Genomic DNA, 25,025 nt, shown 5'->3' on the forward strand with positions numbered 1-25,025 from the left:
CCATGTCAAAAACAAAAACAATACTAGTTGAGATGGCCAAATGGGTGAATTCAGTCAACAAAAATCAATTTGGGTAAAAAGGAAAGCAGTCTTATTTCAAAGAGCAGGGAGTAAACCTAAGGAAGAAGTGGTATTGGCTGAGAATGCAAAAAAGTTCAGGTATATTCATGGATGATAGATCTTTAAAGATTAATTAGGGAATCTCAGCTATATTAGAAACATTTTTAACATTTGAAGTTGATGAGTTAATCTCAACCATGGATATCAACGAATTTTCTCTTAGTGCCACCATCTGCAACAAATTCCTAGCCTAGCATGGTATTTCATATGACATTAAAAAAATGTTAAACAGTTAAACTTATCTGGTAGGAATAGGTGCAAAAGGAAACAAATAAACCAGCTCTTGAGCTAAATGTTCCATCTCCCACCCCAAAGCGTGGCCTCAGCTGACAAATTGCCATCTGTCTCTATCTGGTTTCAATCCAAAGAGGAAGGTGAGAATATTTAAGCTATTTCCCATGAAAATAAACTTGGGGTATTGAATATTTACTTGAATTTTTGTCTGGAAGCCGATCTATCTTCCATACCACTGCCTGGTAGGCACTCTCATATTTTGCTGACCCCACAGTGACTTGAATGACAGGTTCAGATTCAAGTTCATGTAAACTCCCCAGACAGGCCCGGCGGTTCATTTTGGCTTTCAGAGACTTCTGCCTCTGGAGGTTCATGGTCCAAAGGGCCTTGATCCACTGCGATGGGACAGGAAAGTGTATCATTATATTGTCACAGGACCTTAAGGAACCAGCATGTGATGACCTCTGCGCCAATGGGGCCATGTTGACAAAAGCCTGAAGTTCCACATATGCTCCCTGGACAACCACTACAGACTTCAAGGAAAACGGAAGATCATCCCCGTTATACAAAGTCTTGAAACGCATCAGCTCACACCGGCAGGCATCCAGAGGCACAAACTTAATGATTCTTGATTGCTCAAATTCTTGTACTTTCACACACTTATGAAAATGATAGTCAAGAATATTGATCCCTTTTTTTTCTGAGTCCTTCTCAAAATAGGATTCATCTCGCTTCGGCAGCTCAAGGTCATTCAAGGTTAAAAAGCATTCCAGGTTCCCATTCACAAAGCAGAGGCAATAAATTTGAGTTATCACAGCACTTTCAACCAATTTCCCTTCTTTTGTGACTTTACCCCAAAAGTTGTCCACAATTTCTAAGGAAATTTCTTGCTCCTCATAGTTCTTTTTTGGTTTTGAAACAGCTGGCAACTTCATCAGCTCCTCCTCCACAGTAGTCAGAAAGTCAAGGAAGTCATGGTACGATGTGGACCCCAACTTCAGCATCTGCTCTATGTCTGGTTCATGAACTACTTCTGTCTTAGAATGGTATTTCCTTTTTTCTGTGTAAGACACATGTTCAATCTTCACAGTATGGATTTTTCCTGCTACACTGAAGTTCTCAACCTTGGGTTCAGAAAGCCTACAATATGGATCAAGCTGTATCTCTTTAAAAGGTTTTTCTAATCCCTGCTCATAATACATCTGCAAAATTCCTCCAGGCAAAACGTTCAGAAAAATTGGTCCCCATTGCCGGGAAGACATCATATTCTTCTTCTCAGGAATTCTCAGCATGAAAGACCATCCAGCTTCTGGCTGACTCCTGAAGAGTGCATGAGGGACAAAGGAAGGGGCATTCTCTTCAGCACATAGACAGTGCATAGACAAACTTCTAAGTGAGTCTTGGTTCTCAGCTGACTGGAGATGCTCAAGCTTCTCACAGATATAGTTGAGTGAACACTTATTTAGGCTTTTTTGATCATTAGGCATCTCCTTGTCTCTTGATGAGAACATCTTTTTGCTTCCTGGTGGGTCAAGGGTGAACTGGGAATCACTGCCTTCATCTTTCCAAAATGGACTTGAAAAAGCACAGTCCTCCTGAAAATACGGAAACTGGGGGAGATCATCACTTTGGAATCCCAGGCTTTCAGCCTGGTGAGGGTTAACTTCATCTGGAAGACCTACTTTGGGAGCTGGATGTGTACATGAGTGGTCACTGGGCAACAAGGCATGGGATGAACATGTTGGTCCGGTAGTCAGTAAGGAAGATTCTCCTCCTGATATTGTGAGTGGGCTGTCTGAAGATGATTCTGGAATAGGATAAAGCACATGAGTCCCTGCTTTGGGGATGCCAGGAAAACCTGGGAAGTCTTTGGTAGGTGTAGAAAGAGGAGAGTTACTTGGAGGTCCTGGACTGAAATAAAAGTCTACAATGGGGGAGGAGAGAGGGGTGCTGCTGGTGGAAGAAGATCCACTGGGAAATTCCTTGAGGCCAGGAAGGTTCAGCTTCAGTCCATTTGGTCTACAGACACCTTGATTCTCCAGAGGAAAATTCTTTGACTTTTGAGAAGATTGGAAAGCAGGATCATCATCAAAGGTGACCCAGTTGCCTGGGTTTGTGGAGCACATCTTTGGGATCAGATCGTGGTCTTGTCAAGAAATCAAATAGGTTGTCTCTGTTAAAAAAAAATAAAATAAAGAGAAAATAGGCATACAAAATGAAGGGGGGAATCATTACTAAAGGTCTTTAGTTCTGATAAATATTTGGATGTAAAAGCACCCAGATTTACAGATTAACCAAGTTCAAAGAAATGCTTAAAAATTATAATTCTGTTGGTGGTTAAGTGGATTTAAAAAAAAAAAAAACCATGATCCAACTATATGCTGTCTATAAGGGACTCACTTTAGATTTAAGGACACACATATGCTGAAAGCGAAAGGATAAAAAAAGATATTCCACGCAAATGTTATCTAAGAGAGAGCAGGAGTAGCCATACTTAAGCAAAATAAACTTTAAGTCAAAAACTATCATAGGAGACAAAGAAGGACATTATATAATGATAAAAGAGTCAATTCACTAGGAAGACATAACAATTATAAATATATATTAACCCAGCTGGGAATAGTGGCTCATAACTGTAATTCCAGCACTTCGGGGGGCCGAAGCAAGCGGGTCACCTGAGGTCAGCAGTTCAAGACGAGTCTGGCCAATATAGGAAAACCCTGTCTCTATAAAAAAAATACAAAAATTAGCCAAGCATGGTGGTGGTCACCTGTATTCCCAGCTACTCAGGAGGCTGAGGCAGGAGAATCACTTGAACCTGGGAGGCAGATGTCGCAGTGAGCTGAGAAAATGCCACCGCACTCCAGCCTGGGTGACGGAGTGAAACTCCATCTCAAAATATATGTATATTTATATATCCAACATCAGAGCATCCAAATATATGAAGCAAGCATTAATAGAATTGAAGGGAGAAACAGATAGCCACTCATTAATAATTGGAGATTTCAACACCATACTTTAAACAATACACAGAACATCCAGACAGAAGACTACTAAAGAAACAATAGACTTGAACACTATAAACTAAACTAAACTGCCAGACCAATACAGAACATTCCACCTAACAGCAGCAGAACACATATTCTTCTCAAGCACACACAGAATATTCTCCAAAGCAGATCACATGTTTGGTTACAAAACAAATCTTAACAAATGTGAGAAGACTGAAATCACACAAACATTTTTTCTAACCACAATGGAATAAAACCAGAAATTAATAATAGAAGGAAAACTAAAAAATTCACAAATATTTGAAAATTAGCATACTCTTGAACAACCAATGGATCAAAGAAGAAATAAAAAAGGAAATTAGAAAATATCTTGAGACAAATGAAAATGAAAACATGGCACACCAAAATTTATGGGATGCAGCAAAAGCAGTACTCAGAGGGAATTTTATAGCCAAAATGTGCCACTGCACTCCAGCCTGGGCAATAGAGCGAGACTCCATCTCAGAGAAAAAAAAAAAGAAGAAGAAGAAAGAGGGCTGGGTGCAGTGGCTCACATCTATAATCCCAGCATTTTGGGAGGCTGAAGAGAGCAGATCACCTGAGGTCAGGAGATCGAGACCAGCCTGGCCAACATGGAGAAACCCTGTCTCTACCGAAAATACAAAAAATTAGCTGGGTGTGGTGGTGCATGCTTGTAATCCCAGCTACTCAGGAGGCTGAGGCAGGAGAATTGCTTGAGCCTGGGAGGCGGAGGTTTCAGTGAGCAGAGACTGCATCATTCCTCTCCAGTCTGGGCAACAAGAGAGAAACTTTCTCTCAAAACAAAAAAAAATGATGTTGAAAAAACTTGATATCCACATGCAAAAGAGTGAAACTAAACTGTAATCTTACACCAGAGATGTCCAATCTTTTGGCTTCCCTCAGCCACGTTGGAAGAAGAAGAATTAAGGCCAGGCACAGTGGTTCACGACTATAATCCCAGCACTTTGGGAGACCACGGTGGGTGGATCACCTGAGGTCAGGAGTCCAAGACCAGCCTGGCCAACATGGTGAAACCCCATCTCTACTAAAAATACAAAAAATTTAGCCAGGCCTGGTGGCATGCAACTGTAATCCCAGCTACTCAGGAGGCTAAGGCAGGGGAATTTCTTGAACCTGGGAGGCAGAGGTTGCAGTGAGCCAAGATTGTGTCACTGCACTTCAGCCTGGGCAACACAGTGAAACTCCGTTTCAAAAACAAAGATAAAAGATTTAAACATAAGACTTGAAACTATAAAACTCTGGGGTTTTGTTTGTTTCTTGTTTTTTGTTGCTGTTGTTGTTGTTTTTGTTTTGAGATGGGAGTCTCGCTCTGTCACTCAGGCTGGAATGCAGTGGTCGGATCTCAACTCACTGCAACCTCCGCCTCCCTGGTTCAATCGATTCTCCTGCCTCAGCCTCCTGAGTAGCTGGGATTACAGGCATGCACCACCACGCCCAGCTAATTTTTGTATTTTCAGTAGAGACGGGGTTTCCTCATGTTGGTCAGGCTGGTCTCAAACTCCTGACCTCGCGATCTGCCCGCCTTGGCCTCCCAAAGTGCTGGGATTACAGGGATGAGCCACTGCGTCCGGTGAAAACTATAAAACTCTTAGAACAAAACGCAGAGGAAAATCTTCATAATATTGGTCTTGGCAATGATTCTTTGGATATGACAGTAAAGCATAGGCAACAAAAGCAAAAACAGAAAAGTGAGACACCATTAAACTTAAAACTCTGCACAGCAAAGGAAACAATCAACAGAGTAAAAATGGTAACATAAAGAATGGAGAAAATATTTGCAAGCGGTATTGCTTGTAAGGAATTAATACCCAGAACATATAAGGAACTCAATAAACTCAACAGCAAGAAAATAAATAATGCAATTTAGTAATTGGCAAAAGTACTTGAATAGACATGTCTCCAAAAAAGACATACAAATGGCCAGAAAGTATATGAAAAGATGCTCAACATTACTAATCATCAGGAAAATGCAGATCAAAACTACAATGAGGTATCACCTCATACCTTCTAGAATGGTCATTATTTTCTTTTTTCTTTTTTTTTTTTTTTTTAATGATAACATGGCCAACCACAGTGGCTCACGCCTGTAATCCCAGCACTTTGGGAAGCTGAGGCAGGAGGATCGCTTGAGGTCAGGAGTTCAAGACCAGTTGGTCAACATGGTGAAAACTCATCTCCACTAAAAATACAAAAATTAGCTGGGTGTGGTGGCGGGTGCCCAAAATCCCAGCTACTCAGGAGGCTGAGGCATTAGAATCACTTGAACCCAGGAGGCAGAGGTTGCAGTGAGCCGAGATCCCACTGCACTCCAGCCTAGGAGACACAGTGTGACTCTGTCTCAAAAAAAAAAAAAAAAAAAAAAGGAAAACAACGAATCTTGGCAAGGATGTAAGAAATCGGAACCCTTGTGCATTGTTGCTGCGAATGTAAAGTGGTGCAGCCACTATGAGGAATAATATGGAAGGCCCTCAAAAAATTAAAAATAGGGCCAGCTTTGGAGGCTCACACCTCTAATCCCAGCACTTTGGGAGGCTGAGACAGGTTGATCACCTAAGACTAGGAGTTCGAGACCAGCCTGGCCAACATGGTGAAATCCTGTCTCTACTAAAAATACAAAATTAGCCGGGCATGGTGGCGGGCACCTGTAATCTCAGCTACTTGGGAGGCTGAGGCATGAGAATCGCTTGAACCTAGGAGGCGGAGATTGCAGTGAATGGAATATCACGCCATTGCACTCCAGCCTGGGCAACAAGAGCAAAACTCCATCTCAAAAAAAAAAAAAAAAAATTAAAAATAGAACTACCGTATGATCCAGCAATCCCACTTCTGGGTATTTATTCAAAAAATTGAAAACAAGGTCGTGAAAAAATATTTGCACTCTCATATTCACTACATCATTATTTACAATAGTCAACAGATGGAAACCACCTAAATGTTCATCGATGGAAGGATGCGTAAAGAAAATGCAGTATATTCATACAAGAGAATATGACTCAGCATTAAAAGGAAGAAAATTCTGACACAGGCTACAACATAGTTGAACCTTCAGCACATTATGCTAAGTGCAGTGAGCCCATCACAGAAGGACAAATCCTACATGACTCCTCTTATACAAAGTATGTAAAGTAGTCAAACTCATACAGCAGAAAGTAAAACGGTAGTTGCCAGGAACTGGGAGAAAGTAAAAATAGGATGTTGTTCAGTGGATATAGTTTCAGTTACGTAAGATGAAAAAGTTCTAGAGATTTGCTGTACAACAATGTGCATATCGTTCATAATACTGTTTTGTACACTTAAAAACTTTTAAGAGAGTAGATCTCCTGTTACGTAGTTTCATTTGCCACAATTGAATAAAACTGGAATACATTTGAATCAACTCAATAAATCTTTATCTGAGTGATCACTATGTACCCAGACCTTGTTAGTATTGTGAAAAACACAGGAGGAGAAGATTAAAAATCCAATTTATAATGAACTTATAACCCGCTGACAGTCCAAAAATATGTGAGGTTTACAGTTTAGAAGCATTTTCAAATTCACAATCTCATTTATCAAAAACACCCTGTAAAGTGTATTATTATTCCTGTTTCATAGCCGAGATGCCTTGGCTTCAGGTTCATTGCCTAAAGTCGCCCAGCCAGTAAGAGGTAGAGCCAGAATTTTTTAAATAACAGTTTTATTGAGATATAATTCCTATACCATGAATTCACCCTTTTAAAAAAAAGTGTCAATTCAGTGGCTTTTAGTATGTTAACAGAATTGTGCAACCATCACAACTATCAAATTCCACAACATTCTTTTTTTTTTTTTTTTTTTTGAGATGGAGTCTCGCTCTGTCGCTCAGGCTGGAGTGCAGTGGCACGATCTCGACTCACTGCAACCTCTGCCTCCCGGGTTCAATTGATTCTCCTGCCTCAGTCTCCCAAGTAGCTGGGATTACAGGCACACAGCACCACACCTGGCTAATTTTTGTATTTTTAGTAGAAATGGGGTTTCGCCATGTTTGCCAGGCTGATCTTGAACTCCTAACCTCAATTGATCCACCTGCCTCAGCCTCCCAAAGTGCTGGGATTACAGGCGTGCACCACTGTGCCTGGCCAAATTCCACAACATTCTTTTCATCCCAATAATAAACCTTGTATACTTATTAGTAGTCACTCCACATACTCCCCTTCCCACAGGCCCTGGAAACCACTAAACTACTTTCTGTCTCTGTGCATTTGCCTATTCAAGACACTTCATATAAATTGAATCATACAGCACATGGCTTTTGTGTCTGGCTTCTTTAACCTAGCATGTTTCCAAGGTCATCCATGTTGTAGCATATGTCACTGCTTCCTTCCTTTTTAAGGCTGAATAGTAGTTCATTGCATGGAAATATCACACTTTGTTTATCCATTTATCAGTTGATAGACATTTGGTTTGTGTCCACTTTTTAGCTATTTTGAATAATGCTGCTCTGAATATTTGTGTATAAGTTTCGTGTGATCATTTCTCTTGAGTATACACCTAGGTGTGAGAAAAAACAGGATTTTAATACAGGTCACTTCAGCTCAACCTGATACAACAAATTACTGAAATTAATCTAATGACACCAGAGGGAATGAAGTGTAAGGACCACAACACTGATGTGGGGCTTGGATAACCCAAATTCTAGGCACTGCTCTGTCACTCACTAGCTGTGTGCACAGCCTCTCCAGACATTCAGTGATTACACTAGAATGAGCTCTGTGGTCCTTTCCAACTGCAAAGTGATGCTATGGTAGTTGACATCCAGTGGAAAATTTTGTCAAAAGCAGAAATTGTATTACCACTAAATACATGGGCTTTAGTGCTGGGATATTTATTTATTTATTTTTCAGAGGTGGGACCTTGCTATGTTTCCCAGGCTGGTCTCAAATACCTGGGCTCAAGTGATCCTCCTGCCTCAGCCTCCCAAGTAGCTAGGATAGCGCTAACGTCCAAACTGACAGAAAATGAAACTCCCTGAGATCTACTGATGTAAAAATGCAAACCCTGCTGGAATCATGCCCTTGGGAAAGGCCTATTTTTCTCTCTCCAGCCCACTGTCTTGCCTCCCCTTGTGGATAATGAAGCTTCCACCAATGCAATCATTCAACCTTGGAAAACAGCCAACATAAAGAGTGAGAGGGCCTGGGGCTCCGCTAGGGACAGAGCACTCACTGTTGTCATTTGCTGCATCCACACATTCCTGAGGGCACAAAAACACACAGCGGAGGGCAGCCCAGGCTGCTGGCTCTCTGGAGGCCATTTCACTGTCAACTGCCCTCAGGCTGAAGTTGCTGTGAAGCACCTTCCCTCAGAGCAGGGAGAGCAGGGCTTCGTTGGGACGCACCAGGAGGCTCAGAGGTGGGAAATCAGCAGCACTATTTCTCACCCTCTTCAGAAGGCATCCAGCCAAAATAACTCCTCCTATGGGATGACAGCTCAGGAAAATATTTACTTTAGTTGGGTTTATTAAAAAGAAAAGAAAAAGAGGAAATAATTCCATTTCAGACCAAATAAGATTCTGATGTATGCCAAAAATTTTACCTCATCAGTTTTCCTTGTAGCTTCAAAATTAGCAACAGTGGTGTTGGTTTCTTCAGTTTTTGCTTATTATGAGACAAATAAACTGATTTCCATAAGCAAGACAAAAGAAATCAAGCCCATTACTTTGTAAGCAGTCCTGAATTTTTTTAAAGCAAACCTTACACAAAAATCTCCTAACTTGAACCCCAGATCTATGCAAAGTGCACTCCTAACCCCTCACTGTCCACATTTCACCCCTGTCCAGGATTCTTCCAAAGGAAGCAGTCAGCAAATGTGATGTGAGTTTTATTCAACCAAATGTTTGGAACTTCACATGACACCCAATAGGAACCCAAACCTTTATCCTAGAAGTTTGATACTATTCTGGAGTCAGCAGCTCTGATTCCCCATTGTGGAGGGGAGGCCTATTTCCCACTGTGCTCCTCTTCCTCCCCTCTTCAATCTCTTGCTATCTTCCTTTATCAATCCTTTTTGTTTTTCCCCAAGACAGAATCTTCCTCTGTCACCCAGGCTGGAGTGTAGTAGCACGATCTTGGCTCACCGCAACATCCACCTCCCGGGTTCTAGTGATTCTCCTGTCTCAACCCCCTAAGTAGCTGGGATTACAGGTACCTGCCACCGCGCCAGGCTAATTTTTGTACTTTTAGTAGAGACAGGGTTTCGCCATGTTGGCCAGGCTGGTCTCAAACTCCTGACCTCAGGTGATCCACCCACCTCAGTCTCCCAAGTACTGGGATTACAGGCATGAGCCATTGCACCCAGCCTATCAATCCTTTTTACACTTGCTTCCATTTCTCTCACCTCTTTCACCTCCTCCTTCTCTATGCCTTCATCTTTCTCTTCTGGTCTCAAAACTCACCAGCCAGTTGGCACAAAGTCAACAACTAAGATCAATTCCATGCATCACCTTCCTTCCCTTTCCTTCCCTCCTAATCCTCTCGTAGGAAAGGGGGCCACACCCTGTCCAGGGCCTTGGTCTGTTAGAAGCCTATTGGGTCTCTGAGAGATAAGAAGGCTCAGAGAAGTTTAGATGCATTTTCCTCAGTCATCTGCTACTTTACCCTATGCACTTTGAGACATTGTAATCCAAGAGTATTCAAGTGGCAGCATCTATGTAACTTCAGTTTTGTTTTGTTCTGTTCCTGCATTACAAGTAGGGTTGGTCTAGATATGTAACTGTTCCTCCCAGAAAGCCCTGCACAGGCAACATCTCATTTAAACTGCATGACAATCCAGAGCAGACCACAGCATCTGGGCACTTTCCCCAAAGTCTCAAATCCAGTTAGTGCAGAGCTGGGAACCAAGGACTCCTGGCACCAAGTCCCCAGCTGCGTTCCTCTGAAGCAAAGATTCCTCTCTTCTGAGTCCTTGGCTTTTCCCTCAGCTGTGGACTCCATCCCAGCCTGCATGCCCCATACTTTTCAAAGGTCTGTTTTCAATCTGGAATACCCTGCAAATTCCTAGAGGACAATTGCACACAAAATTCAGAGACAAGGCCAGTCACGGTGGCTCATGCCTGTAATCCCAGCACTTTGGAAGGCCGAGGCAGGCAGATCACTTGAGGCCAGGAGTTCAAGACCAGCCTGGCCAACATGGCAAAACCCTGTCTCTACCAAAAATACAAAAATGAGCTGGGTGTGGTGTTGCTCCTCGCAGCTACTCAGGAGGCTGAGGCAGGAGAATCGCTCAAGCCCATGAGGTGGAGGTTGCAGTGAGCCAAGATCACTCCACTACACTCCAGCCTAGGGGACAGAGCAATACTCTGTCTGGGTAAAGGAAAAAAAAAAAAAACTTAGAGACAGCCCAAGACATCAAGACTCTGAATGAAGCCCAGAAAGAAAAGGAGAATGTATTATGGCGAGAATTTCTAGAAAACCATTTTGGAGGTTCAAAGGTTTCTAGGAAAGTGTTTGCTTCCTCTTTAGACTATTAGACATTTTCTTCAGCTGCCTGTTTTCAAAGTACTGAACTCAAGAAGAAATTAAAAGAAGACACACATGCCTATTCACACCAGGAATACCAAGGATCTAGGAAACAATGGTTTGCAACCTTAGACCTCAACATGTGAGACAAATGTCATTCAAAAGCCTAGCACGTGCTCTTGGATGTACCTGGAATTTAGCATTCCCCATATTTAGGGAAGCCCTGAACTAATTCATTGTCCCTACCATTTTAAGTGGTGATAGGAGGGTTCACACGAAGCATGAACAAAGGCTGCATTCGCATATAGTTCGTACACTCCACCCCTTTCTCCCACTTAAGAAATCATATTGGAATTATTATTATTTTTTTTTTTATTTGAGACTGAGCCTCACTCTGTCACCCAGGCTGGAGTGCAGTGGTGCAATCTCAGTTCACTGCAACTTCTACCTCCCGGGTTCAAGTGATTCTCCTGCCTCAGCCTCCCAAGTAGCTGAGATTACAGATGCACACCACCACGCCCTGCTAATTTTTGTATTTTTAGTAGAGACGGGGTTTCGCCATGTTGGCCAGGCTGGCCTCAAACTCCTGACCTCGAGTGATCTGCCTGCCTCTGCCTCCCAAAGTGCTGGGATTACAGGCATGAGCCACCATGCCCAGCCTGGAATTCTTGTAAGAGTATTATGGAGATTATCATGAATTGACTCTAAATCGTTTAAAAACACATCTTTCACAAACAGCAATACCTTAAATATTATTACAAATTGATTATCCCTAATTCAAAAACCCAAAATCTGAAATGCTCCAAAATTCAAAATGTTTTGAATGCCAACATGACACTCAAAGGAAAAGCTGACTGCAGCATTTTAGATTTGGGGATGCAAATATTCCAAAATCCAAAAAAATTTAAAACACTTCTGGTCTAAGCATTTGGTGTAAGGGATACTCAACCTGTAATAATATTGCAAATTACTTGCAACAAGCCCTATAAATAAGAAGCACTGGTATGGAAAAACAATCTCACAAAAAGGAATTTAAAGATAAAATCTTTCAAGCTATCATAGGAAAAAATTAATATATTCTTTGAGAATCAGACTGAAGCTTTTTCAAGGAAAGAGCATGTCTCATTTATTAAGACATTTTCCGTACTGTCTACAAATGTCTGACACAAATACAAAAAGCTTAATACATTTCTGATTGAATAATTTTAAATGGTGTTTGCACTTTCCCACAAATTAAATCTGTCTACTTCCCTCCCCAGTTCAAAGAATCACTGGATAAGACATTTTCCACACTGTCGACAAATGCCTGACACAAATACACAAAGCTTAATACATTTCTGATTGAATAATTTTAAATGGTTTTTTCGTTTTTCCACAAATTAAATCTCTCTACTGCTCTCCCCAGTTCAAAGAATCACTGGATTTTAGGGTTAGGAAGACATTGAAGGCATTCTGTTCAATTAACCACACTAACAAACATTTATCAAATAACTATGTGTTCATGGTGTGCTCAGGGCTGTAGGCTATATATGCATGATCTCATTTAATACTCACAATCTCATGAAGCAATATTATCATTATTTTGTAGAAGAGGAAAATAAGTTCAAAGAAGTTAAGTTACTTGCCTAAAGTTGCCCGACCAGTAAGACGTAGAACCTAGACTGTGACCAGGTCCATCACCCTGGAGATCCAGAGAGATCCAATGCCTTGCTGGTATCAGGGGTCCTGGCTTTTCTGCACTTTCCACCACTCCACCCTTTACTAATGAAACAGCACCAGGGCAGAGCCACCACCACTTCCTGGAGCCGGGAGCTCTACATTGGAAGGATGCTGTTCTCACCTGAGAAGAGCCTATTTCTCCAGCAAGCCCACCACATGTATCTGCCCCTTGGACATCAGGCTGTGGGAAAAGCAGACTCTGTGATAATTTTCCCCAAGGTTGCTCAAGAACAACAGCTCAGTATAAATTTGGGTCATTTCTGAGAATGGCTTTCATAACTCAGCTCGCCCTATTTCCTGCCCCTTCTTGACTGCATCAACTGGCTGTCCCACCCTTAGTGATGACCAATTCCTTAGAATTGTTGTCTAATAAATATATTTAGGTGCCCCGCCTCTCTTTTAGTGGTGATTCTGGTATTCTGTGTAATTTTCCAAACTTTGTGTAACTCCCTGCAAAGTCCATCCCTCCCACACCATCACCCCCTACTCTCCTCCATCCTCAAGGGTCTACTTCTGCCATTCTTTGCAGTTTTCCTCTACTCTTCTTCATAAACCACTCAAATAAAATGCAAATATGAAGTTCTGCCTTCTCCTGTAGATTGTTGAAGTCAGATTAGATGCATGTGATAGGTGAAGCAGCAATCCAGGTCATTTGCAGCTGAAGACTTTGTCCCCACTTTAGTATGCATCTGTGGGGAAGAGCACCCTCCAGTGTGGTCCCTAGTGTCTGGCTCCGCTGTTTCTGCCAGATGTCGGGGGAGGACTGATGCTGGGGAGGTATTCAGCAGAGCTCAGGAAGGCATCAACACCTCTCAGTAGCCTCCGGGTATCAGCCCAACCAAACTGTCCCTGTTGGGCCAGTTCCTACTTAAGCCTCAGGAACACCCTGTCCTTCAGCAGAGGGCTGAATTGAGTACTTCATGCCTGTGGCTTCTCTTTGCTCTGTAATAATGCTGCATAATCTAGAGAAAGAATGTCTTAATGTCAGTGTGTCTGTGTGGTTCCATTGGCTGTTTCTCAAATAAGGAATTCTCAGACTCCCTATAGCGCCAGACTCCTCAAGAGCAACATTGTAACCAGACTGGAGCAGCATTTCCAAACCCTCAGTCTGTTTTTGCATGATTGGAGGGCTGCAATCCAGCTACTGTGCATTCCAGAAACAACTGTACATCCTGGAGACAAAGCCAGTCAGGGACAAGCCAGTGTGTAAATATGCAGCTGTGAAGCATTTTCTTAAGGGCTTGCTATGACAGTATTTCAAATATCATTCCTGGCCAGGTACAGTGGCTCACGCCTGTAATCTCAGCACTTTGGGAGGCCCAGGCGGGCAGATCACCTGAGGTCAGGAGTTCGAAACCAGCCTGGCCAACAAGGAGAAACCCCATCTCTACTAAAAACACAAACATTAGCCAGGCACATTGAAGGGCACCTATAATTCTAGCTACTCAGGAGGCTGAGGCAGGAGAATCGCTTGAACTCGGGAGGCGGAGGTTGCAGTGAGCCGAGATCACACCATTGCACTCCAGTCTGGGTGACAGGGTGAGACTGCGTCTCAAAAATAAATAAATAAATAAAAATAAAATCCATTTCCTTCTAAAGGGGAAAGCAAAAGTTTGGAACAAAAAGGAACCATCAGAAAACACAATACCTTGAGGAAAATTAAAAAGCCTCGCCTTCATCTTAGGTCATGGGGGAAGTGCCCACAGGCTGCATGAACCATATTATTAGCACATATGTTCTACAGCTCACAATGCTTTATCGCAAACATGTGTGGTATTTAGTTCAGCTATGTGACAGGGAATAACATTTGTAAAATATTAAACCACAGCGAAACCTAACCATACCTTCAAATATTGTCAGTGCTGGTTCCAGCTCAATTCCCCAACACTGCCCCTTCCCTATGACCTTTAACCGTCATTTTTCCAGCATGAATTTGGGTGCCAGCTTTTTTTCTTTTTTCTTTTTTTTTTTTTTTTTTACGTTGTTGTCATAATCTGTTCATTTCCTAAATTTAGAGAATAGTGACATGGATTCTCTCTTTGACCAAATTCTAGCCAGGCTCGGAGCCTGCTTCTTGAGCAGGCCTTTCAACCTCAGCCTGTAACAACTTGAACAAACACTAATATAGCTTCTAATGGCTCGAGGCCACACCACTACAACACCAGCCTCTCTTAAAGTGCCTGCCTGCGAAAGCGCAAGGCTGCCTGAAGAATTCAATGTTTGTTTCAATCAACGCAGGAAGACAGGGTCTCTGCCTTCCAGCCTCAGTAGGAGGGTAGGAGCCTAACTTTGATAAATGCCAGTTTGCAAACCCAGATGGATTTCACATGGACCAACCCCTCCTTCCCACTTTTTGTAATTTTTCACTTCCCCAACTCCCTTGAGCTCATTCACTCTTTAAAATGCCCAGTCACAGGCTGGGTGTGGCAGTTCATGTCTGTAATCCCAACACTTTGGGAGACTGAGGTGGGCGGATCACCTGAGGTCAGGAGATTGAGACCAGCCTGACCAACATGGTAAAACCTTGTCTCTACTAAAAATACAAAAATTAGCCAGGCATGGTGGTGGACACCTGCAATCCCAGCTACTTGGGAGGGTGAGGCAGGAGAATCACTTGAACCCGGGAGGCAGAGGTTGTGGTGAGCCAAGATGGTGCCACTGCACTCCAGCCTGGGCAACAGAGTGAAACTCAATCTCAAAAAAATAAAAAATAAAATGCCCAGTCACCTCTGCACAAGTGGAAATTAAGTTTGGTTCAAGCTAGACTCTTTTCCCTGTTGCAATAGTTATTACCAATTAAAATCTATTCTCAGCACTTTAACTGATGTCCAGCTGCTTTTATCTTTGACAGTAATATGAACAGAATCCAACCCAAACTGGCTAGTCCCAGAAAATGGTCATTACATGCACAAAGAAAAGATTTGGAGTTGGGTGGATATTCAGATTTTAGAATTTTATCTTTAATATCATGACTTTTCTATGATGTATCCATACCATATTCATGTCACTGCCATAGATGCTATAGAAATTTGCTAAGCAGGTCACTGAGCCACAGTTTCCTCATCAGTAAAATGGTAATATTAATTTTACTTCATACATAAACTGCCTCATAAAAGTACTCGATATATGTTAGTTTTCCTTTCTCCTCCTCTGTCCCTACTCTAGCCTTTAGAACACCTGCTTTCTCCAGTCAGGAGGAAGTTAAAGAGGCCCAACTCTGGACCTTGGTTTATCATCAAGACAACTTGCTACGAATCCTTTTCTAGAACTGTGTCTCCATTCTGCCTAACTTATGACCAAGCCTCTATTCTACCCTGGGGATCTGATCATACAATTCCCTGTCTTAGATCCCTGTGCCCAATTCCCTGCTCAGGGATCCTCCTTTGTTATGGGCTTAATGTTTGTGTCCCCACAAAATTCCTATGTTGAAACCTAAATCCCAACGTGATGATATTTAGAGGCGGGGCCCTTAGAAGGTAATGAGGTCATGAGTGTAGAGCCCTCATGGATAGGATTAGTATCTGTATAAGAAGAAGCTGGCAGGCTGGGCACGGTGGCTCATGCCTATAATCCCAGCAATTTGGGAAGCTGAGGCGGGCAGATCACCTGAGGTCAGGAGTTCGAGAGCAGCCTGCCCAAGATGGTGAAATCCTGTCTCTACTAAAAAGTACAAAAATTAGCCCAGCATGGTGATGCATGCCTGTAATCCCAGCTACTCGGGAGGCTGAGGCAGGAGAATCACTTTGACCTGGGAGGCAGAGGTTGCAGTGAGCCAAGATTGTGCCACTGTACTCCAGCCTAGGCAAAAAAAGGAAGAAAAGGGAAGAAGGAGAAGGAGAGGAGGAAGAGGAGGAAGAGAAAGAAAGAAGAAGAAAGAAGAAGAAAAAGAAAGAAGAAGAAAAAGAAAAAGAAGAAGACGAGGAGGAGGAGGAGGAGGAGGAGGAGGAGGAAGAGGAAGAAGAGGAAGAGGAAGAAGAAGAAGAAGAAGAAGAAGAAGAAGAAGAAGAAGAAGAAGAAGAAGAAGGAGGCGGCGGCGGCAGAGGCAGAGGCCAGAGGACCTAGCACATTCTCTTTCTGCCATGTGAGGATGTAATGAGAAATCAGCCATCTGAAACCCTCACCAGAACCCAACCATGCTAGTACCCTGATCTTGGACTTCAGCCTCCAGAACTGTGAGAAATAAATCTCTGTTGCTTATAAGCCACCCGGTCTATGTGAGGACGTAATGAGTTTGAGAAATCAGCCATCTGCAACCCTCACCAGAACCCAACCATGCTAGTATCCTGATCTTAGACCTCAGCCTCCGGAACTGTGAGATATAAATCTCTGTTGCTTATAAGCCACCTGGTCTATGGTATTTTGTGATAGTAGCTCAAACTTGAAGACATTCTTGAAGATACCATCTCTCAAAATGGAGAAAAGTTAATAGGTTTGTGGAGAAAATACCCATGGTAAAATGCCTTTGAGAAATCCTTATCGGAAAGGGTTTACAGGTCTCTTCATGGCAATCCTTCCCAGAGCCTGTCACAGGCCTCTAAGAGGAGGAAGAAACAGGTAATTTTCCTTAAGAACCCATGTGAAGGGCAGGCGCGGTGGCTCACACGTGTAATCCCAGCACTTTGAATGGCTGAAATGAGTAAATCGCTTGAGTCAGGAGTTCAAGACCAGCCTGGGCAACATAGTGAGACCTCATCTCTATTAAAAGTTAAAAAAAAAAAAAAAAAAAATTAGCCAGGTATGGTGGCATGTGGCTGTAGTCCCAGCTACTTGGGAGGCCGAAGTGGGAGAACTGCTTGAGCCTGGAAGGTTGAGGCTGCAGTGAGCTGAAATCACACCACTGCACTCCAGCCTGGATGACAGAGTGAGACCCTGTCTCAAAAACAACAACAAAAACCTACATGGAGGGTTTGCCTCAGAACCATCAGGAGCATGCTGAAGATACAAGAGTCTGAGCCTAGGGAACACACAGTCCACCTTTACCTCTGGACCTCTGGACCCCTCGGCCTTTCGTAGTCTGTTGCCCACTATCTGCTATGACCATGGGGACTGGCTCTGTGCCTAGAGCAGCTTCTTTCACTTAGCAGGGTCTTAGCATCACTCAGGACAAGTAAAAGCCACAGCAGTCTTCACAGGAGGACGTTCCTGCCTTTGCTTTCCCAGACAGCAGACCAAAGAGCTTCCACACAGACCATGACTGGTATGAGCTCTTGCTTTTGACCTTGGCAAACATGTGAGGGCTTTCTTCCCAGAGCATCCTCTGGACATTGAGAGTGACACCTGGCAGCTCTCGTCACAGCCCCTCTGACTGTCAACTCTCAAGCCTTGCACCCATAGGCCCCAGGCCTTTCCTGGCTAAGGTGGGGATCTCCCATGGGAATGGGTCTCTGCAATGCTGCAGGATGCCCAGTGTGCACTCTGCCAAGGGCCATGGGGCCACAGTCTGTCTCCACTCAACCTTACCATGTCGCCACTACTGGTCACCTGCCCTTCACAGGCCTCTGGGAACCCTCCTCAGTTTCCCACTACAGAGGGCGAGGTCAGTCAGTCTCATCTACAATTTGAGTAAGTAGCACTGAACTCTTGGGCTGTTCTCTCTGGGGAAAGTGAGCACCCAGTGTGTTGTTCAACCAAGTCTTCTCCAAGTTATCAAGGAGGAAGCTCCCTTAATGGGGGCTTTCCCTGCGCTGGACACAGTGCTGGGGCTCATGTTCTCAACCAGCCATCTGTCTGGACTATAGGTCTGCTCTCCACCCACAGAACCTATAGGTGGCAAGATGGGCAACTTCTGAACCCCAATTAAAAGGAGCTGCTCCTTCGTAGGCTTCTGTGCTCTAGCCACAGCAAAGGCTCAACCCAAGAAGGCAGAAGAGCACAGAGATTTAGCATCATCAGCTTTCATGCCAAAGTCACTTGACCTCTCATGGCAGTTCTTCTACTTAGTATCTCTGAGGCAGTGTTGCTTCGTATCTTTTGGCCTCAATTTCCTCCTGTAAAGTGAAAATAAGTAACACCTACTTCACAAGGACCAAAGAAATTAATGTTAGTAAAATTCCGCATAGTAGGCACTTTAAACAAATGTTTGTCACAAGTATGGGCAGGGTGGTCAAATCAGCATTCGTCATTGCTACAAGCCTGGGAGCCCTGAGCAGCAAGGCGGTGCCAAGCCTGCAGGCGTCCCCACTGAGTTCTGAGGTTTCTGTACAACTCTGAATTGGTCTCTCATTCTCCAACAACAGAATATCGAGGTTCAATCCTAGTGTATCCTAAATTGAAAAATGTGTAAAATGAAAGGAACTACTTAATCAAGCAAGTCAGAACAGCACCTAGAGATGTCAAAACTAACTGGGAAAAAGACTAATCAAAAGTAACATGAGGCCGGGTGCGGTGGCTCACACCTGTAATCCCAGCACTTTGGGAGGCCAAGGTGGGTGGATTACTTGAGGTCAGGAGTTAGAGACAAGTCTGACCAACATGGTAAAACCCCATCTCTACTAAAAATACCAAAATTAGCTGGGCATGGTGGCGCACGCCTGTAATCCCAGATACTCAGGAGGCTGAGGCACAAGAATCACTTGAACCTGGGAGGTGGAGGTTACAGTGAGCCGAGATTGCACCATCGCACTCCAGCCTGGGTGAGAGAGTAAGACTCTGTCTCAAAAATAAGAAATAAAAAATAAAAAAAGTATTGTGGGCACTTCATACAAATGGCTGACGTCTGAAAGGTGAACACCTGAAAACCTGGGTTCATATTCATTACCCACAACCCAGGACTTAGTATTACTCTGCACCAGTGGGTCTCAAACAGGAGCAAGTTGACTCCCAAGGAAACATTTGGCAGTGTCTGGAGACATTTTTCTTTGTCACAACTAAGAGTCGGGGATGCTACTAGCGCCCAGTAGGTAGGGGCCAGAGATGCTGCTAAACATTCTACAATGCACAGGGCAGCACCACAACAAAGAATTTTCCAGCCCAAAATGTCAAAAGCATGGAGGTCAGTGAGCTGGGGTCCACCCTTCTGCATGCGTCTGCTTTGTAGATAATGTATCAGAGGCTTCTATTTGACAATTTTCCTGAAGTTCGCACAATCAGAAAATGATGCTGTCAGAGTTGAACCCTGTCCATAGCCCTACATTCTACACTTTGCCCTATAGCATACTGACTTCCAAGATGGAAATCGGAAGGGGGAAAGGGCAGATAAAAGAATATTTTTAAAGACTTGACAGGACCTGGACACCAAATGTAATCTAGAAAACAAAGGAGAATGGGGCATCTGGCCCTTGGACTAGTGGAGCCACAGGAGAGACAGGACAGGGAGCTGGTTTTATGCACATTGGTCAGGTCTGAGGTACATCCACATGGAAGCCTCATCCAAGAAGCTAGACACAAGAGACAGTACCCAGAGAGAAAACCAAGGGCTCGAGGTATAGAGTGGAGGTCTTTCAGGGCTAAGTGAGAGCTGAATGCAAGACAATGGGAAAAGCCCCACACATTTTACAAGAGGAGGAAATGAAAAGGAGAACGTAAGACACACCCAGAAAGGCTAAAGGGAAACCAGGAGATGGAGGAGCCCCCGAGGCAGAAAAGTTTCCTCATGGGCCCTTGAAGAACAGCAGAGAGCAGAGACAAGGGGAGACTTTGGGGCTTGCTGATTAGGTGGGTGGGGATAGAGTGGGGGTCAATTTCAAGCAGGCCAGGCTGCCAGTCTGGAAGCAAGGGAGCACGTGGCCTTCTTGCCCAGCATGGATGCTGCGGCCCAGGGCAGAGGCCTGGATCTTACCCTCCACCCTCTCACCCAGCTCCTGGGTTTCTGCAGCTGTGCTCACTGCAGCTGTGGAGCTGTGTTGTTTCCCGGGTGGACTGGTTTCTGGCAGCCCCAGCCTCTTCATACCCTACCTACCTTCTATTCTCAGGAGCAGCACAAAGAGGACCCCAGGGCTTCCTACTCTCCAAAAAATGTAGCCCACCCCTGGCCTTCAGAAGGAGACAGACAAGCAGCCTTCGTTCAGGCAAAGACCTGCAAACAAGGCTTGCTTTCAGGGCTGCCTGCTGGCATCTGTGTTCCGTGGGCTCTTCAGTGGAAAGGGCAGGGCACTCAAAGACAAATGAAAAAGGGCATTATCCCCAAGGGGTCTCCAGGATTGGGCTGGGGTGCAGGGCCCTGTGGTCACTAGATGGTGATGCCTGGATTTTGATTCTGAATTCTCAAAGGAAGCTGGAAAAATAATGTGAGATAAAGTTAGCTGAAGGGCGTTTGGCTCAGACCACACATTTTAAATACTCAAATCTCCTCCTTCTCTCCCCTGCAGGCCCACCCCTGTCCTTCCTGAAGATAAGCAGAAAGTCCTGGAAGTTTAAAGAACTATAAAAAGGATCTCCCTCAGGTCTTAACAGTTCAGTGGGGAGATAAGTGAAACCAATCACTTTGCTATGAAAATTGGTCAAGTAATTTATCTCAATTACTATGTAACTACTTTTAGTGTTTTGAGAGGAGACAGGTAACTACATGGCCCAGAAAGGATATTTAATACCCTAAAATGTAATTCCTTCCCACGCACTAAACAAGCTGCATTCAGATTGGAATGGCCTGTATGAGAAGCGAAGGACCACCATCTGCAGAGTCACCCAGGATCTCTATCCTTGGATGCTAAGCCTTGGGGAAATGTTGGTACAAATGCTTGTCTCACACATCCCAGGCTTATTAATTCAGCAAAGACCACATCCCCTAAGTGCTGGGTTCTGAGTTAAGCACCATGGAAATCGCAGAGGTCTAATTCCCTGGTGGTATGGTAGGGAAAGGGCTTAGAAGTTAGAGAGATTTGTGTTTGAATCCTAGCCCTGCCACTGCCTAGCAAGTTACTTCAGTTCCCTGAGCCTCTGTCTTCTCAGGTGTGAAACAAAGATAACATTAGTTATGTCTATGCTCTGGATGTTTATGTCTCCAAAATTCATATGCTGAAACTTAATCCCCAATGTGACAGTAGCAAGAGGTGGGCCTTTTGGGAGGTGATTAGGTCATAAGGGCTCTGCCCTTATGAACACAATTAGTGTCTTTATCAAAGAGGCCCCAGAGAGCTTGTTCGTCCCTTCCACCATCTGAGAACACATAGAAGGTGCCATCTGTGAGGAACAGGACCCCACCAGACATCAAGTCCACTGGAGCCTTGATATTGGACTTCCCAGCCTCCAGAATTGTGAGCAAGACATTTCTGTTCTTATAAGCTACTCAATCTAAGCTATTTTTTGTTATAGCAACCTCAAGGGAGTAAGACAGTTATGTTAAAGGGTTCTTGCATACACTAAATAAAGTAACATCTGTAAAATGCTAGGAACATGGAAGAGATGTTAAATAGAAGCTCCTGTTACTACAGGTTGAATATCCCTTATCTACAATGCTTGGGACCAGAAGTGTTTCAGATTTCAGAGGTTTTCAGATTTTGAAATATTTGTATTACACTTACTAGTTCCACATCCCTAATCTGAAAATCCAAAATCTGAAGTGCTCCAAGGAGCATTTCCTTTCAGCCTCAGGTCAGCAATCAAAAAGGTCCTAACTTTCGAGATTTCAGATTTTGGATTAGGGATACTCAACCTGTATAGATTCCTGCTCCCGAGGCTTTTATAACCTGGTAGGAAAGGCCAGAGAAAACAACAAATGAAAGATAAAATGTGGTCATCCTCCTCTGCTAAAGCGCACTGGGAGGTTAGGAATGAACAGTATCACACGCAGCCCTGGCTCAGGAGCAAGGAAGGCTTCATGGGGAAGGGACATCTGCTTGAGTAAAGATAAGGCAGCAAACCAGTCATTCGCCACTATACCCTCTGCTCATGTTTCTGCTGATTTGGGTCATGTGCCAGTTAACACCAGTGTAAAAAAATTTCTCCCACCTGGCTTTATTCACGCCAGTAAGCAGATACAAAATCCAATTACACACACTATGATCATAGCTATGGCAGATCTCTTCGCTGGCTGCCCAAACTGGGCCACAAATCACTGAGCAGAGATTAGCAGTATTGTGTGTGTGTCACAAAATCAAATGCATATTGGTTTGTCCATGGCCAGTCCTAGGCTGTTGCTGACCATCATGCTCACCTGGAAATGTCCACATCACTGTGGACACAGGCAAGTACTGCTGAATTACAGATAACATAACAACAGCATGTTTGCTTCTATTCCTCTCTACTTCCATGGAATTCCATTGATATATATGTGTATAAATACGTAACAACTTGAACAATAGTCTAAACAGAGAAAGTTTTTTTTTTTTTTTAGAGACAGAGTTTCACTCTTGTCACCCAAGCTTGAAGTGCAATGGCGCGATCTTGGCTCACTGCCACTTCCGCCTCCCGGGTTCAAGTGATTCTCCTGCCTCAGCCTCCCGAGTAGCTGGGATTACAGGCATGTGCCACCACACCCAGCTAATTTTTGTATTTTTGGTAGAGATGGGGTTTCTCCATGTTGGTCAGGCTGGTCTCGAACTCCCGACCTCAGGTGATCCACCCACCTCAGCCTCCCAAAGTGCTGGGATTACAGGCGTGAGCTGCCACCCAACCTAGCAGATTTTTTAAATTCTTTATTAAGGTCCTATATACAAACCAGTTAGAAAAGATTGGCATTTACTTTAGTAATCTCTTACTCTCGAATGCAGAATTCAGCCCACAAAAAAATAATATTCATGTCTCTAAGTCTATGGGGAGTGCTTGCAAAATACTTGTGAACTTTATTGAATTTCAAAGACCACCAAAGGCTTTAACAAAGAATTTTGCACTTGAAGTTTGAGTAGAAACACATAAGTGGGAGCCAGTGACTGGATTTGCCAACTGACATTCTCAACATTAGCCTATATGTAAATTTACAGATCTCTAACTCTCAACCTTGGGCACTTGAGCTCCTGGCAAGCTAACCTCTTTCCTCCCAACTCTGAGTCCAATTTAAAGAAGTAAAAGGCTGGGCGCAATGGCTCACGCCTATAATCCCAGCACTTTGGGAGACCAGGGCGAGCAGATCACCTGAGGTCAGGGGTTCAAAACCGGCCTGGCCAACATGGTGAAACCCCGTCTCTATTAAAAATACAAAAAATTAACTGGGCGTGGTGGCACGCGCCTGTAATCCCAGCTAGTTGGGAGGCTGAGGAAGGAGAATTGCTTGAACCCGGGAGGTGGAGGTTGCAGTGAGCTGAGATTGTGTCATTGCCCTCCAGCTTGGGCGACAGAGAGAGACTCTGTCTCAAAAATCAATCAATCAATCAATAAAATAAAATAAAGGAGTAACACCCAGCCTCCTCAGGAAGCCCAAGTTATCTCAGGTGCCTCTGCACAGACCAGCCCAGCAAGGCAAACTAGCTCCCAACAGATCCAGCCCAGCAGAACTAGGGGCTCACACCACCTCTAAGGTGATGGCTGGTCTCCACTGGACACCACTCAGGGTTCTGCTATCTCCCCACACCCATCACTCCAACAGACTTTGTACTCCTGCTCACAGCACACATAAGTCCTTTGGGTGAAATCCCCACAGTTATTTGCCTGACCCAGGAACCATGAGGCCAGTATTTAGGTTTTCTTCTAACTCTACTTCTCTCTGCCTTTGTAAGTTTGAACAAGTCACTGCTAGCAAGCAGTTTCCAAGGTCCCTTCAAACTCAAACAATCTATGAGGGTCAATTCTCCTAAGAAGGGGTCTACCACCAGTCACGGTGACTCACGCTTGTAATCCCAGCACTTTGGGAGGCCGAGGCAGGTGCATCAGTTGAGGTCAGGAGTTCGAGACCAGCCCAGCCAACATGATAAAACTCTGTCTCTACTAAAAATACAAGTTAGCTGGGCATGGTGGCGTGTGCCTATAATCCCAGCTACTTGGGAGGCTGAGGCAGGAGAATCGCTTGAACCTGGGAGGCAGAGGCTGCAGTAAGCCGAGACTATGCCATTGTTCTCTAGCCTGGGCAATAAGAGCAAAATTCTACCTCAAAAAAAAGGAAAGAGGAAAGGATAGGACAGCACAGGGGGAAAAAAAAAAAAGAGAGAGAGCGAGAAAGAGGGAAGGGGTGGGGGAGGGGGGAGGAGTGGGGAGGGGGAGGGGTGGGGAAGAGGGAAGGTGGGAGAGGGGGAGGGGAGGGGGGAGGGGAGGGGGGAGGGGAGGGGGGAGGGGAGGGGGAGGGGGGGAGGGGAGGGGAGGGAAAGGAAGGGAAGGGAAGGGAAGGGAAGGGAAGGGAAGGGAAGGGAAGGGAAGGGAAGGGAAGGGAAGGGAAGGGAAGGGAAGGGAAGGGAAGGGAAGGGAAGGGAAGGGAATGGCCTACAGAGAAGTATGTGCCCCCTGAAGCTGCCTTTCTGCCTAAACTCTTGAGCCTTCAGGCCAGAGGTTTTTCAAGGCACAGCAACAATATCTTTCATCCCCTGCTCTTCTGAAATGTCACCTTGCACCTCTTCCATTA

The 25,025-nt window shown here is 44.2% G+C and overlaps 1 protein-coding gene across 1 annotated transcript in view; it reads right to left on the bottom strand.

Annotated features, from left to right (window-relative positions):
* The window catches only part of STON1 (stonin 1), a 65,050-nt gene that overhangs the window by 15,800 nt on the left and 24,225 nt on the right, over positions 1–25,025 (bottom strand). The window contains exon 3 of the mRNA XM_074011828.1: positions 551–2,527. Within this exon, the coding sequence (XP_073867929.1) occupies positions 551–2,480 (1,930 nt within the window). The 5' untranslated portion in view covers positions 2,481–2,527. The remainder of the gene's footprint in view (positions 1–550; positions 2,528–25,025) is intronic.

Source organism: Macaca fascicularis, chromosome 13, assembly GCF_037993035.2.
Source record: "Macaca fascicularis isolate 582-1 chromosome 13, T2T-MFA8v1.1".
NCBI classification, from domain to species: domain Eukaryota; kingdom Metazoa; phylum Chordata; class Mammalia; order Primates; family Cercopithecidae; genus Macaca; species Macaca fascicularis.